Source organism: Archocentrus centrarchus, chromosome 15 (genome assembly GCF_007364275.1).
Source record: "Archocentrus centrarchus isolate MPI-CPG fArcCen1 chromosome 15, fArcCen1, whole genome shotgun sequence".
NCBI classification, from domain to species: domain Eukaryota; kingdom Metazoa; phylum Chordata; class Actinopteri; order Cichliformes; family Cichlidae; genus Archocentrus; species Archocentrus centrarchus.
In genome coordinates this window covers 3,273,924-3,289,763 of record NC_044360.1, presented here as the reverse complement: position 1 = coordinate 3,289,763, position 15,840 = coordinate 3,273,924, and the positions used below count along the sequence as shown (strand labels likewise).

At 43.1% G+C, this 15,840-nt stretch overlaps 1 protein-coding gene across 1 annotated transcript in view; it reads left to right on the top strand.

Annotated features, from left to right (window-relative positions):
- Positions 1-15,840, top strand: part of itsn1 (intersectin 1 (SH3 domain protein)) — a 51,831-nt gene that overhangs the window by 23,573 nt on the left and 12,418 nt on the right. The window contains 17 exon segments of the mRNA XM_030747753.1: positions 199-348; positions 997-1,137; positions 1,290-1,377; positions 1,715-1,854; positions 7,297-7,445; positions 7,637-7,914; positions 8,938-9,098; positions 9,319-9,333; positions 11,168-11,415; positions 11,532-11,706; positions 11,782-11,868; positions 11,949-12,097; positions 12,790-12,869; positions 12,953-13,125; positions 13,210-13,255; positions 13,471-13,592; positions 13,896-14,019. Coding sequence (XP_030603613.1) covers positions 199-348; positions 997-1,137; positions 1,290-1,377; positions 1,715-1,854; positions 7,297-7,445; positions 7,637-7,914; positions 8,938-9,098; positions 9,319-9,333; positions 11,168-11,415; positions 11,532-11,706; positions 11,782-11,868; positions 11,949-12,097; positions 12,790-12,869; positions 12,953-13,125; positions 13,210-13,255; positions 13,471-13,592; positions 13,896-14,019 — 2,326 coding nt within the window.

Sequence of the window (15,840 nt, the reverse complement as noted above, 5' to 3'; positions counted from 1 at the left end):
TGCTCACCACCACCCCCTTTAAATGACTTACAGTAAAGAGCCCAATTCACACCCCTGCAGCAGATAACTTGTCATGTGTAATGACGTTTATAATGTACTGTATGCATGCAGTATTTAGTCTTGCGGTGCAGTTGCAGTTCTTTGAGCTGTAATACTGTGTTGTGTGAATAAACAGAGCTTTTTGTGTCTGCGTGGCAGGCTGCTAAGAGGGAATTAGAGCGCCAGCGTCAGCTGGAGTGGGAGCGCCAGCGGCGGCAGGAGCTTCTGACTCAAAGAAACCGAGAGCAGGAGAGTATAGTGCTGCTCAAAGCCAGGAAGAAGACGCTGGAGTTTGAACTGGAGGCTCTGGTATTCAAAAAACACACAGCTACACCGAGTGACATCGTAAATCCTGTTGTATACACACAGAAGACATGAGATTAAAATAAGCTGCTGAGGAAAGGTTACAAAGAAGCAGAGCTCAGTATGTCACCCGGCAACAGTAAGGATACTAGACTGTAAAAAAGGCAGAAGTACCAGTAACTTATCCCTGTACTGTAAATGGTTTTTCTTTGGAAAAGCTTGAAATCTTCTTCAAACATACACCCTGGAAATTTCTTTCATAAGCAAATCCCGTCCCACCGGGCTTCAAGTATGTATCCAAAAAAAAATCTCCCACTGCTTTGAAGCAATCAGCTTCCAATAATAATAATAATGATAAACTTGTACAGTTTTTTTCAAAACATAATTATAAAATGTTTACAAAATAAAATAGATCACAATTAAAAATAGGTAAATATGTCAATAAAAATGGTAGAGGAGCAATAGAAACAGCTCACAGGAGGATGAACCCTGGTCCAGCTGTCATTGTGAGAGAGGAGGGGCCGGCAGGTTTATCACAGGGCTAACAGAGAGACTGACAGCTATCTGCCTTTAACATCATGTCCTGACTCTGGTTTTCTATTTCACAGGTTTTAAGTGGTAAATTTGATTTATTCTGTATTTCATTTTCTCCAGAATGACAAGAAGAGCCAGTTGGAGGGTAAACTGAAGGACGTTCGCTTTCGTCTGTCAGCTCAGAGGAAAGAGGTGGAGCAGACCAATCAGACCAGAGAGACGCGCATTGCTGAAATCACGCTTTTACAGCAGCAGCTGCAGGTGTGCAAAAGCAAATGAAATCAACAGCTAATAAATACAAACTTATCGCACAGACGAATGGCACATTAATTTCTTTAGAAACTCGTATCGCAGAAATCGAGCAAAATGCATACGTGCTAATTGTTTCTGCTGTTCTTTCTGGCTGCGTGCAGGACTCCCAGCAGTGGCTGGGGAGGCTGATTCCTGATAAGCAGAGTCTCAATGAGCAGCTGAAACAGGTTCAGCAGAACAGTCTGCACCGTGAGTACCACAAACACTAACTCACACACACACACACACACACACACACACACACACACACACACACACACACACACACACACACACACACACACAATCTGTTGTTCATTCTTGTCATTTGGATACAGCTGAGATGCAGCTGAGGTTAAATCTGCTGCTTATTGTAAAACAGTGAAGAATGTCATGTGACGTTATGGTAATAAAAGGGGTTAAAATGCATGCATTTCAAATATTAAATATAGTGTCTGATTAACCGGTTAACTGTTCTAACTACTGCATAGCTTGGAATTTGCTTAGATTTATTAACTTGGCACTGTCTGTATGTGTGTGTATTTAGGTGATAGTCTGTCGTCCCTGCAGAAAGCTGTTGAGCAGAAAGAGATCAGCAGACAGCAGCTCAGAGAGCAGCTTGATGCTGTGGAGAAAGAGACGAGGGCCAAACTGCTAGAAATAGACGCTTTCAACACTCAGCTGAAGGTAAAGCGACAAACAACCGACAACGATACAGGACAGGAAAGCCGTGAATATATTAGGCAGGGTTTTTCCTGTGTACAGAACATGATGGCATCCCCAAAAGAGACAGTGTAATAAAAATATTTTTAACCATTTCTTTAAATTGGAGTTCATTTATTCTAGTGTAAAATACAAATAATAATAGTTTGCAAAGCAGTTGTGCTTAAATGTGTCGTTACCCCACAAAGGCTCATTTTAAGCCAGGAAAAACCCAGCCAGGGAATGCCAGGTCACAGTACTGTGTGGTTTGCCTAATAAATTGCTATGTGTTAATGACACTGAGCATGAAAAGAAGCAGAAAAATAACAGATATGAATCTAATACTATGTTCTTGCTCGTGTGTGTGAGACGCATGATGTGGTCTTTCTTGTCAGGAAAGCACGCTGCAGGTGTGTACATGGCATTTTCACAAAGTCTGAGGGTATTAATTTGTTTTTTTCCAAGTCATTTTATACATATGTGTTAAAGAGTCTGCTCAGTTAAATGGACCTAACATGTTTATATCTTTGATTTGTTCACCTTCTAATAATAAGATAAAATCTAATTTTGGTGCAGAGAAGCATATTTTTTAATGTTTATGTAACATAAAAATGAAGTAGTTGCATGATTTCTGTCCAGTGAAACTTAAGCAAAAAATAAGTAAATAACCAGTTAGTCATTTCTAACACAGTAGATGTTCTCCTAAATGAATCCTTAATTCATGTCCTGTCCGTCCCTCATAACCACATTCTCACAGCTTGGTAATTTGTCACAATTTTCATGTTGACTGACGTGTTCAAGGGTTTTGTGTTTATATCCGACTGCTGCTCTGTGTTTGTGTTCATGCGGATGTGTTATTTTCAGTATTAATGTTGATTGCCATGTTTTTGGAGAGCGTACACAGGAACACTGAGTCCAGCTGCTTCCTTTAGCTTTCACCCAGTTTACTGCAGAGAGATGAAGATGGAGGGATTTTATTCCTCCAGAATTGGATCACAGCAGTCTGTTTATGTGTCCTAGAGCACCTTTTGTCCCTGTTTCTTAGATATTTCCTCTTGATTTACCCGACAGTGAGGCAGACGAGGGAGAGGAGAAACAGTCTGCTTAAACGAGGAGGAGAGGAGAATGAAAAAAGGGAGGAAAGCAGAGCGAAAACAGGCCACAATAAACTGATTTTTTTCTAACAGCTAATCTAATAAAGTTGACTCTGGGTTGTATTCAGTGTAGAAATCATTACACAGTGATTTGATAAAGCCAATTATCATAGGAACAAATAAGGAGCCTGTATAACCATTTTTCTGCAGAGTAAAGTGCCGCCATCTCTCAGTGGTGTTATTCTTTGCAAACAGAGGCGTAGGCCACTGAGACATGATCGATATTTGATTATCCTTCCCTCCACCTTCCTTTCTACGCCACTTCCTCTCCCTGTAATCTTCTCTTGTCACGCTGCTGTGCCTCGTCTGGGACACTGCTCCTTCTGCCTTTTCTGCTTCTATCGGTTGTCCTCGTCTATATTTTGTTCCCGCTTCTTCCACCTGTATTTCTTGCATTCATTTTCTCCCTGTTTTACTCTGTTTAATCCTCATAATAAACCCTTCCTTTTATATTTTCTACTCCCTTTATTTTATCTCCTACACTGGCCTTTTGCTCCCTTGCCCATGCCAGTCTCTGTGTGAGTTCTATGCCAACCACTGTGCCAGGATAGATGCCCTGCGACGCCAGCTTCAGGAGGAAGAGAGAGGGAGACAGGTAGAGCACACTGCCACTGCTGGACTGGGGTGGTACTGCAGCTGGGACATACTCTGTAATATAAAATATCACATTGTCTAAATAACATTAAGCCATTAATGGCAGAACCTGGAGGAAGGAGCAGGTTCTGCGTTTGGATTGAACCTGATTTGGGAGATTGTGAGAGGAACTGTTGCAACTAAAACACTGTACACCCTCTTGTGAGAATACTAACCTGCTGTTTTAGTCACTTTTAGAAGGCTTTGCCATCTTTAACACCAACAAACCAGACTTCTGGTCTGATTTGTGGTAATATTTCAGTGCGTCGTTTGTTCTGCACCGTGCTGCCCCCGCCCCGCCAGATAGATGTACCGCAGCCAGTCGAGATGTTGTACTTGTCAAGCTGTGACGCCCTGATGTAGTCTGTGTGCTGTTTCTAATCTCACACGTCCGAGTCAGCAGCACCTCTGACAAGGGGGAACGCAACACTCATTACTAATCCTGGGCCTGTAAATGCAAACAGTAGGAAATAACTAACAAAGTAACTCTAAAAGATAAAAGTGTAGTCTTTATTAAGGCTGTAACGATTCTGACACAGAGGCCGACACGTCAGTACAAATGTCTGCAAAAACATACTGTGGTTGAAACTGCTGTTAATGGTGAAGTCTGCTAGGGTTAAAGGCACTTTTTGCAAATTTAAACTAGACCTTCATCAAATCCTGACTTTCCTGGTTAAGTAGAGGTTACACAGACTCTGCACCACCTTGTGGTGGAAGTTGGTATTACTGGAAAATGCAGCCTTGGTCGAGTTTAACTTTGTGTAATATCTCACAGTGTAATAAGTCACAGCAGTTTATCCCTGTAAAGGAAAGTCTGAACTGTACATTTGATTTGGAGATCTGCTTCTCAGAACGTATTTATCAAACAGAAAAAATGTGAGTAAAGCTTAATTACTAACAAAACAAAACAAACCAGAAATGCTACAACTTACAAAACATTTCAGGTTCCAGGCTATTATCTATGATCTAATCCAGGTGAATAAAAATAAGATGACAACTGGGATCAGCCAGCTTTAAGCCTCTGATGAAACTAACAGTCAATGACTCACAAGAGCCTCCCTTTATGAGTCAGGGCCATATTGTGCAAGCCCTCTTTTTCCTTTTGTGAGCAGAATCAGATTTGTGTCAGAGTTTAAACAGGTTTTATTTCTCAAAATTAACTAGTGATCTCATCTTGAATTAGAACTAGTCAGATATGAGGTTACATGGAGTTTACAAGGCTCACCTCAACAAAAATTATTTGGTGTCTACAGAAAAAAAAAACTGCTGACAAATATTGTGTGTGTGTTTTGAACTGTGTGTGTGTTTGCGTGTGTGTGTGTGCGTGTGTGTTTCAGCACCAGGAGCAGGGACAGCTGCAGGAGTGTGTGTCAGCTGTCAGAGTGTGTCTGACTCGGCTACACTACGTTATAAAGGTCCATGAAACAAACCAGCCTCCCATCATGCCCCTCCTCCAATTTTCTTCTTCTTCTTCTTCTTCCTTTCTTGATTTTTCTTCATGACTGTTCATCCTTTCTGTCTCTTCTTCTCTTCACCCTAAATTTCTCATCTATTTTCCTTTTTTAGTGCCCCATCTTTTCTTCTGTTAGGCTGGTGGTGGCTCACTTCTTACCAGTTGGCTAGCTATGCTCCTGTAGTTAAAGGAACAATTCAGCTCAAAATCAAAATCTACATGCTTTCCCTGTAGAGCTCTTTATCTGTCTACATTTTGTTTGGTCTCAGTTGCCCAGTTTTTGGAGATCTTTGTCGATGAAATGGAACTAAATGGCCCTCGCCTTGTGAAAGCTCCAAATACCAAAAAAAATCATCTAGAAATCATTACCATTACCTTTCTACTGAACTCCAGTCTGTCAGCCGTAGTCGCTGTGCAGGAAGTAGCGTGCATTAGTGGCCGTGACGTGATGCAAACATGAATGCCAGAAGTTAACGGGAACAGTCGTAGCTTTTGTCTGTAAATACATAAACGTAAGTGTGCAGCTCACACCAAAACAGTGTAGAAAGATAAAGAGCACTCCACATAGGTGAAAAATTTTAACTGATTTGTGTCCCTGAATTGTCCCTTTAAAATTACAGCTGGTATATTAAATTAGGTGACTTTATACTGTTGCTATGCTGGGATACTAGATTACAGTTGCTGTACTGTAATGCTATCAAATTATGTTTCAGCCAGACACATAGAAGCTAGTAGAAGTTAACCAGGCTAAAGTTACGGTAAACTAGACTTGATATGGACGTGTGTGTGTGCGTGTGCGTGTGTGTGTGTGTGTGTGTGTGTATATATGTGTGTAGTCTCTGTTGTTTCATGTCCTCCACTTCCTGTTTCAGGTGATTTGGAGGATTCTGTCTCCACATTTGTAGTTTTTCTCCTCGTGTCTCTTGATTGCTCCAAGGTTTCCTCACATCAGTTGTTTGGCTGAAACACGACAGCTGCCTTGTGGTGTTGTTGTAGTAACAGAGTGTGTTCTAATGGCACAGCTGGTTGTCATAACTACACAGAACTGCCCCTCCCTCCTCCCTTCACTTCCCTTCAGTCCCCTCCCTCCCATTTTTTTGTTTCCTCTAACCCATCCCACAAACATACTGTGGGTTGTGCAAGCTCCGCCCCACTGTCATGACCGCAGCCCTCTGTTATGGGCCAGGTCTGTGGCAAAAAATACACCTTCCCACTTACTGATAGCATATTAAAAAAATTTTGTGATATCGAATCCTCAGTTTTACACCCCTCTTGCAGTTTGCTTGCTATTTTTTTGCTGCAGTCTTTGGGATCATTGGCACTAAAAAAAACTGGTCAGTGCACATTCAGACTGCAGGAAAAAGTGTCCAAAATCAGTTGTTTTTATTATTTGTGATTGATCCTTACAAATTCTGATTGAACCCACTTGTGTATGTGGTTCTAAAGCAGATAAATAATGAAGGCAGCACGAAAGTGCCTTAAACCTGCATTCTTTTAATGGCCAGCAGGGGGCAAAATTTGTGGCTTCAGAAAGATTTCTGGTCCTATAGAGGTCCCTCTGCTGTGACCTCTGCAAACACTTTCCTGGTGAATTTATGGTCTCATTATGTGTCTGAAAGGAGGGCTGTCCAAGGTAGGCTCAGTGGGTAATGATGTGTGATTGACATGTTGCTAGCCAATGAGATCTGCCCAACACATCTGCTGACAGCAGAAAGCGCTTTTGTCCTGCCGGACTTCAAGAACCAGTAGACGAATCAACTTTTACATCATTTAGCAGGTGTAGTTAAAGGTAATCCGTGACATCCTGAAATCTGTCTCAGTGATGCCATTCAGGTCATAATCCCGCCGCTCCTGGCTTCAACTCTGCATCCACATACACCTCCACACTGAAGTGGCGGCCACCACGCCACGAAAAGCTGTTCATTAAAAGTTTAACGTCCTGTTTCAAAATTGGTTCGCTGCTGGTCGGCCAGTTTAAAAAACAAGATTACCAGCGGTGACATTCATTATCCCTGTGACACAGTAAGAGGGCGGAGCTTGCCTCACTCACCTGACTAATGCAAACTTGCTGCTACTGCCGGTGTTGTTGTTCTTGTTTGTTGTCGATGGACACCCTTAGCAACCAGCCCTCTGACCCCACTTCCTCCTCATCGCTTGTTCCTTCCTGTATCCCGTGATGCTTTGCAGGAGCTGAGAGAGATCCACAGCCGGCAGCAGAGACAGAAACAGAAGGAGCTGGAGGGAGACACACACACACAGACACACACACAGACTCACACACAGTCTCACATACAAGCCCCCAGCGAGAGGAAGTCCGCTGAGCTGCAGGAGGGCAGGTAAGAATGAAGTGGATGTGATATCGGACCACGAGGTCATAAAGTCAAGTCTGTTGTTTTAAAGCGTTCTCTAAATTTGCTTTAATTTCAGTGGCACTTAAAATCTGCATTTATAGAATTACCAGTCAAATCGCGTTAAAATCTGATGACTTTGCCATTTTAAATATACTTCTCCTCCTCTTCTGTCACAGGTTGTCATCAGAGGAAGGTGCCGCCTGGAAGGAGGAAGCAGGAAGCTCTGCTCCTAAAGCTCCAAGCCCTGCCTCTGTTTCCGCACCCCACGCATGGCTGAACAGAGTGACGCAGGAAGAGGAAGAGAGGAAAAGGAGAGGAATGGAGGAGGAGCAGGAGGGCAGAAAGGGAGCAGGATCGACAGAAGAGAAGGAGGACGAGGGCAGAGGCAAGAAGGATATGCAAGACAAGCTAAACAAGCTTTTCAGCCAGCCGGCGGACCCCTGGGCTTCGGCAGGTGTGTTGGACATGGCCATCGTGAAGTCACGCGCCGGTTAACTGCTTCTGGTTTTAAACCCTTTGAATTTCGGCCACCGCCATGTTGCTTTTTTAAAAGCAGAAGTGTTCACAGAGGAGGATGGCGTGCTGAGCTGTCCGCTAATGATAACAAATGCATGCATAGACTGAACAGGCGTGTCACATAGAGACAGATGTCTGCTAACTAGTGCTGAGTGGCATACAAATAAAAATACAGCAATTTCATTCATTAAAACTGGAGCACAGACCTCTTCAGCAGCCCATGTTTTTGTCACATAATTAAAAAGTTCCAGAAAGGCACAAATACCAGAATGACAGTGTGTGGGTTCACTGCCACCACTTGATTTAGTTGAGGTGACACCCAGCAGGCAGCGACCTGTGTCAGCATCCACCTGTATGTTAGGATCGTCACATCACCAATCACACAAATTTTAAACCTCAACAAAATATAAACAGGTGAGTTCACCAGTTGTGCAATTATTATGAAGGTGGAAACTATCCATAAACACCAAAACCATGTTTTTACAGTTGACTTCAATTCAGTTTTATCTCTATAGCGCCAAATCACAAGAAACAGTTGCCTCAAGGCGCTTAATACTGTAAGAGAAAGACCCTACAGTAATACAGAGAAAACCCAACAATCAAAATGACCCCTGATGAGCAGCACTTCGTGACAGTGGGAAAGAAAAACTGCCTTTTAATAGGAAGAAACCTCCAGCAGAACCAGGCTCAGCTTTTGGTACTTCTGTTCTGACAGCTCAGCTCTGCAACAGCAAACAACACCTTTGTTTTTCCCACACTGACTCGTTCAAAAAACTATCTGCTCTGATAGGTGTTTAAAAAAGGGGGAAAGCAGCACACTGAGCTCTGTATGCTGAATTCTGACTTTAGTGATAAGGAAGCCCGATTCCTGTCCACCAGGAAGTGCTTCATGAAAATGTGGTCCTGTAGTTTGATCAGCAGTAATCTGTTTCTCATATTTTTATTTCTCTGCTTTTTACAGTGGATAAAGCTCCTGCTCCTGCTCCCAGTCTGTTTGACCAGAAGGCTTCGGCCAGCGCCTTCGACCAGCAGCCGGTGAAGGTGGTGTACTACAGGGCTCTGTATCCGTTTGACGCTCGCAGCCATGATGAGATCAGTATTGTCCCCGGAGATGTTATCATGGTATGTGGTTTGCATAAAAAAGTACTCATTTAAGACGTCAGAGGAATTGTGCTTCACTAAAATAAGCTCACTAGTCACTTAAAGGACTTCCATACATGTGTCTTGTTGTCTTTTATATTTATGTGTGTTTCTTATTCTGTCTGATGGTGCTTATGTGTGTGTGGCTGTGTGGTGTGTGTGTATTAACGTTTTCCTCTCTCCTCTGCTGTGCAAACTGAAGGTGAAGGGGGAATGGGTAAGTTTTTGGCCCCCGGCCCAGTGATGTGCCTCCACCAGCCAGAAACCCTTTCATCTCATGTCGCCTCCATACTCATTCATCAGTGGATGAATGTGGTGTTTTGTTTTGTTTTTTAAGTCATTGCATTCAGATCCATAATGTTGGGCTTTTTTTTAGTTCACGTGGAAACCTGTGAGTGTGCCAAAGACGGGTGGCTACAGTATAAAAGCTATTTTTCTTCCCATATAAAGAAAGTAAACAAAGAAGGCGTCCCAGCTTGCAGTTTTCCATTTTTCATTTAAGCATATCACATTGTTCCGTCCCACTTCCCTGTCACATTGTGGCCACATTTCAGTGAAACATTATTTATTGTAGTGTAATTTCTGACACATGAGATCCTGGTTGGGATTGTGGGGAGCAAGTGTCAGATTTACTGCCCTAAAACAAACAAACAAAAAACTCAGACCTGTTTTATATTTGTCCGGTCTGCCTCTCAGTATTGTCTCTTTGTGCACCTCAGCAGCGCTTCCAGCACTCCTCCTACGTTTAGTCTGCTCACTAGATGCTCGTTTCTACCAATTGCATCCTCACATGGATCACCTTCACTGTCTCACCACAGCAGCCCTTTAATGTATTTTAGAGGATCAAGTTGGAGAGAGCCACAGCTGATATGTGGGACTGTGGGTGAGCAAAGATTGTGCAGGTGTGGCCAAGAACTCCTCATTCAGTCAGACTTCGGGGAGCAAATTCACAGTGCAAAAAGGAAGCTAAGATTTAGCCACTAAAACCCATCAAGTGGAGTCATTTATGATCCCTTACGTTTTTAATGGCTCTGTTAATCTTGATCATACCTCTACAGTTCCCTATATTTATGGCAGATAGTCTAAAATGTATTTAATTGGGGTTTTCAGTTATGGTTTAATCTGACCTGATAGGTTCAGATCATTTTAAAAACTCAGAGAACAAACACACAACTCTTTTGAACTTGCGCAAGGAGGAGAGATCCGTTCCTTGAACTCAGCTCGCGGCTGAGCGGAAGTTATCTGTCCTGGCGAACTGCTTCCTGCGCAGCGCTTTTATTCGGATTTTCACAATAAGATCACGTGGGTTACATCAAACACAGTTTACAGCATGTAATAAACAACATTCTTGGCTTTTTCCTTACCATATATGGTCGTAAGCATACTGTGACATGTGCGCATGTAACATGGCGTATACGAGACACGTATCCTATATGTGTTCTCTGCAGGCTGAGAGCAGCCTGCAGGTAACTACAACTTCCTTTGTAAGAAATACCACCACGTGTTCCCATTTCAAACATAAAAACAACAGTATCATATGTACATAAAACAACTTATAGAAAATATACAAACAGAAGATATGATAATTTATAATAAACAGAATGGAATTTATACCGTAACTCCAACAGACCAATCTCTTGTCATTTGAGCCTTTTGCATCATCACTTTGGGCATTAAATATCTGCTTCAGGGTTGCTGCAGCAGCAGTACCTCTGCGCTGTCAGTCTGTTATCTATACATAACTGCATTTTCAATCCCCATGGTGCACTGCTCTGTTTGAGGATGTTTAAGGTCCACGGTAGCATCCCTAATGTCAGAGCTGCACAAGGAGGCAACGTGTGCAAGAGCCAAATTTAAATCGGGTATTATTTTTGGGCAGAGTCCTGGGATCTTTTTGCACCACGTGTTATTTTTTCATTCGTCCACTAATTTGGATCTGAACAGCTTCTGCTTTTGTTGAACATGAACATGACATGACACACACTTCTTCATGAGTTTGTGTCCCTTGGGTGCCTGAGCTATACCCTAATCCCATCCCTCTGCTCTAATAGGTCGATGAGTCGCAAACAGGTGAGCCCGGTTGGCTGGGAGGTGAGCTCAGAGGGCGGACCGGTTGGTTTCCTGCCAATTATGCAGAACGGATACCTGACAGCGAAGCGCCGATCAGCCTGCGCTCCACAGCCTCAGCCACAGCCTCCTCAACCCAGCAGCCAATGACTACACCCCCTCCAGCCCCAGGACACACCTCCTCCTCCACCACGTCTTCTGCTAACAGCAACTGGGCAGACTTCAGCACAACGTAAGTCTCATTAAAGTCTCACTAACTTTTGAGGATTTATTTGTAGCTTACTGGCTCACATGCACGTTATATTAATCCACATAGCTGCAATACTCCTGATCTGCATGTATTTCCAGCTGGCCCTCAAACACAACCAGCCAGTCAGACAGTGAGGGCTGGGACGCGTGGCCAACCTCTTCAGCCAGTCAGAATCCATCTCTGAGCGTTCCCTCAGCACAGCTGCGGCAGCGCTCTGCCTTCACACCCGCCACTATGACGACCGGTTCCTCTCCTTCTCCGGTGCTGGGACAGGTAACAAGGAAAAACATATTTCTTTTGGTTTTGCATCTCTTTGTGCTGCTAATAATGGCTGTAATTCTCTATCAGGGAGAGAAGGTCGAGGGTCTTCAGGCTCAGGCTTTGTATCCCTGGAGAGCAAAGAAAGAAAACCACCTGAACTTCAACAAAAATGAGGTAGATACCCCCTCATTATTAATTTCTTACTCTTTGTGCTGTATTATAATTGTTGTAACGGAATTTATTATTTAATACAGATAATAACAGTGTTGGAGCAGCAGGACATGTGGTGGTTAGGTGAACTGCAGACCGGACAGAGAGGCTGGTTCCCCAAAAGTTACGTGAAGCTCATCTCTGCCACCACGACGGCCCCCGCTGTGGCTGCGGCACGTGGCAAAAACACAAAGTATGTCAAAAAGCTTCAAGGAGTCGCACTTAGTCAGCACTTTGCAGCGGGAACTGCTGTCACTTCAGGCTTTTCAAATTACAGAGTGGGAAGGAGGACAGAAGTCTGCTGGAAGGTTGTTGTCAAAGTTAAAAACACAGGATTGTATAACTACTACTTTAGCACTATCAACTTTAAATGGTTCATTCAGACAGACACAAAGCACAGCTTCTGCAGAACGTGATCCATTTGTTCATCTTTATTTGCTGTCTATAAACAGGAACTTGTAGCCTCGACGCCATTGTTACCTGAGGAGCTTCAGCTAGCAAAAATAAAATCATAATCGACTCAGTGGGTTGAAAAAAAAAATCATCTATAGTTGCGCCTGGGTGGCTTAGTGGTGAAGCCGGCGACCACATACACATGCCGCGTTGCGGCGCGGGTTCGCGTCCCGGCCCATCGTCAATTTGCCCGCATGTCTTCCCCTGTATCTTTCCCCCATTTCCTGTCTCTGCCCACTGTCCAATAACGGCTGCTGTGGCCAAAAAACACCAAAAGAAAATAATCTATAAAAAGAGTTGGATGAAGGGCCACAGTAACAGTGATTATTGTTGTACTTTAAGTAGCTTGGGCTCTTGATGCACTTGAACACTATTATTTAATATATTTACTGATTTTTTTTGTTGTTGTTGTTTTCCCCTCATCTCTCCTAGTGAAACAGGAGCATCAGAAAGCCCACCCAATGGAAAACGTCCCTCCCCCTCCCCAACAAAACCTTCTGAGTCCGGTGAAGGTAACAAACGCAGATGTGGAGATTTTTTCCTGAAATGTCAGATTGATTGTTGTCATTGACTCTGTCTGCATGCTTTGGTACAGAATATGTGGCCATGTACACCTACGAGAGCAATGAGCAGGGGGACCTGAGTTTCCAGCAAGGTGACATCGTCGTGGTGACGAGGAAAGAAGGTGATTGGTGGACGGGCATGGTCGGAGGAAAAACTGGAGTCTTTCCGTCCAACTACGTCAAACCACGGGACTCCACGTCAGAGGTGAGAGCTCGTTTTGAACAAGTGAGGAGAATAGAAGATTTTAAGGTGAATATTTCCAATGACTGACTACATTTTTGCCTGTAGTCACTGGGAGCAGCAGGGAAGACGGGCAGCCTTGGAAAGAAACCAGGTAGGCCTTTAGTGTTGTTCACTGCAGCTAAACTGCACTGTGATTTTCCTTGATAAAAATTTCAAACTGTAGTCAGTAAATGTCTTAATTCACTCATCTTTGTTTTTGGTGTGTCAAGGTTGGGGAGCAGAACTTGCCTGATTTGTGTTTAAACTTTCAAAAGTGTCAGAGGCTAAAAGTGCAGAAATAAAAAACTTCTTCCTCTTCCCGTTCAGAGATCGCTCAGGTGATCGCCCCCTACAGTGCTACAGGAGCAGAGCAGCTAACTTTAGCTCCGGGACAGCTCATCCTCATCAGGAAAAAGAACCCGGGGGGCTGGTGGGAGGGCGAGCTCCAGGTACACAAGCACAGTAATACATGACAAAATGCATCCACCACAGTGTCTCTACCTGACAAACTGTAATGAGGTAGAGAAGGATAGTTATACTGGTAATCTCTGCAATGGATCCATCAAATATAGACACAAATATTTATTATTGTCTGAGGTATAATTTTTTTTGTCATTATCATTTTATTTAATTTAGACATCATTCCTAATAAACAGAAACAGCCTAAATGAATTATCTGCTCTTTTTTATTATTATTATTTGTTTACATATTGGTTTCTGGCTAATGGCATGCTGTGATCTTATTGGTCCAGGCTCGAGGGAAAAAGCGTCAGATCGGTTGGTTTCCAGCCAATTATGTGAAACTGCTCAGTCCCAGCACCAGCAAGACAACGCCCACAGAGCCCACCCCTCCTAAACTGGCTCCTGCCAGCACAGGTACAGCAACACACAAAAGCAAATCCACACAATTTACCACAACACCTTCATAGATCCTTAATGCCGCGTTTCCATTAGTACCTACTCAGCGCGGCTCAGCATGGTTTGTAGGCATTTCCATTAGTACCAGGTACCAGGTACTTTTTTAGTACTCACGCAGCCAGGGTTCCAAGCGATCCAAGGCCATCTGAAAATGTGACACAGAAGAACAACATGCCACTGATTGGCCAGGGAGTATCGTCACTAACTGAGTCATGAGAGCGACTCCTTCACCAGAATCAACCGTGCCATTTTAAAAACCGACAGCAAGAAACTGGAGGAACCACGGGGAGGCTCGGTTGAATGCCCAGACCAACAGTTTGCAGCGGTATTTTTGCAACAAGAGAGCCATCTGAAACGTGCACACAGTATACATATTATAACCCTATACTGCCGGGCGATCGCCGCTGAAGCACCGTTACCTGTCCCTGCTAGCCGTGAACAGCTAGTTAACACCGAGCGCTGAGGCGGCTGATCAAAGGAACTTTGAATTACTGTTATTACGCAATGGTTTGTCCTATTGGAAAAATTCAAACAGTTTCTGAAAGCTGAGAAACTGCACTTCACATCCAACGTAGGGTTATTACGGTAATTGTTGCCGAAAGTATGCAAACGGCAGCACTTTTGAAGTACACTGAGTTGATTATGTTTGGCGGTATTAATGATGACCTTCATCCATTAAAACATTGTACTGGGGACTTACGCATGATGACAATCGTAAACTGGCATTAGCTTTTAGCTTGCCTCCATCTCATCCATTGTCGCGTTGTGTTTTGAGTCTCATACAAATTACGTCAAGAGACTACTGCCCACGCTGCTGTATCGACTACATCCACATTGAGGTGGTGCTCAGTTGCAATGGAAACAAAAAAAGACTGTGGCGAATTGTGCCGAGTTGAGTCAATCCGCACTGAGTAGGTACTCATGGAAACGCAGCCTTAGTTCATGTGCTGGAAAATAAGGGGCATACCTATACAAAAGGCACTGCATTCTTTCTGCTGGCCAGCAGGGGGCTCATTTTTGCTCTATGTATTCATTGTCTTAGCTCCTAGTTTAAAGTCTTTGGTTTTTGTTTTTTAAATTATGACCCCATGTAGAGCAAAACAGATCATAATGTAGTCTGTTTTGGTAGCGGGCTAACTTGTAATTGATGATGAACCAGATCCGATCCTCGCTCGTGATGTCAAGTTTAAAAAAATAAAAAAATTAACATGGTGAGATTTAAAATGGGAGCCCACAAATTAGGTGACATCATGATAGCTTTGCCCATCTTTATGTACAGCCTATGAGGTCCTCTCATATTTCATGGATTTAAAAAAAAAAAGGAAATATAAAATTTTTATCTATGATCGGGCCTGGAGAAGACTAAATAGCGAGGCCAGCGTATGTACAAGAGACTCTAAACTCCCTGTTTCCACAGTTCGGTTATACTTTTAGATCTGTATGATGTCAGTGAGGGTGGGTTTCCCTAATATAATCATCAGAAGCTCCACCCACGTGTTGTTCACACCTTTTATGTGTAGGGTGCAGGCAATGAGAAGAAAGTAGGCTAAGCCAACTTTGTTTCAGTGGATCAGAACAAGATTAAAAATGGATTATTTTGAACTATGATGCTTGTAAAGCTGTTCTAGAAAACTGCAGTCACAAAACTGGGTCCCATTAATGCTGAAATTTCTTTCAAAAATGTGCTGTTGGCGTAAATAAACTGTGTTTTTTTGTTTTTGGATGAAAAAGATTTTATGAGACACAATTAAGCAGATATGATGGTATTAATATTTAGTG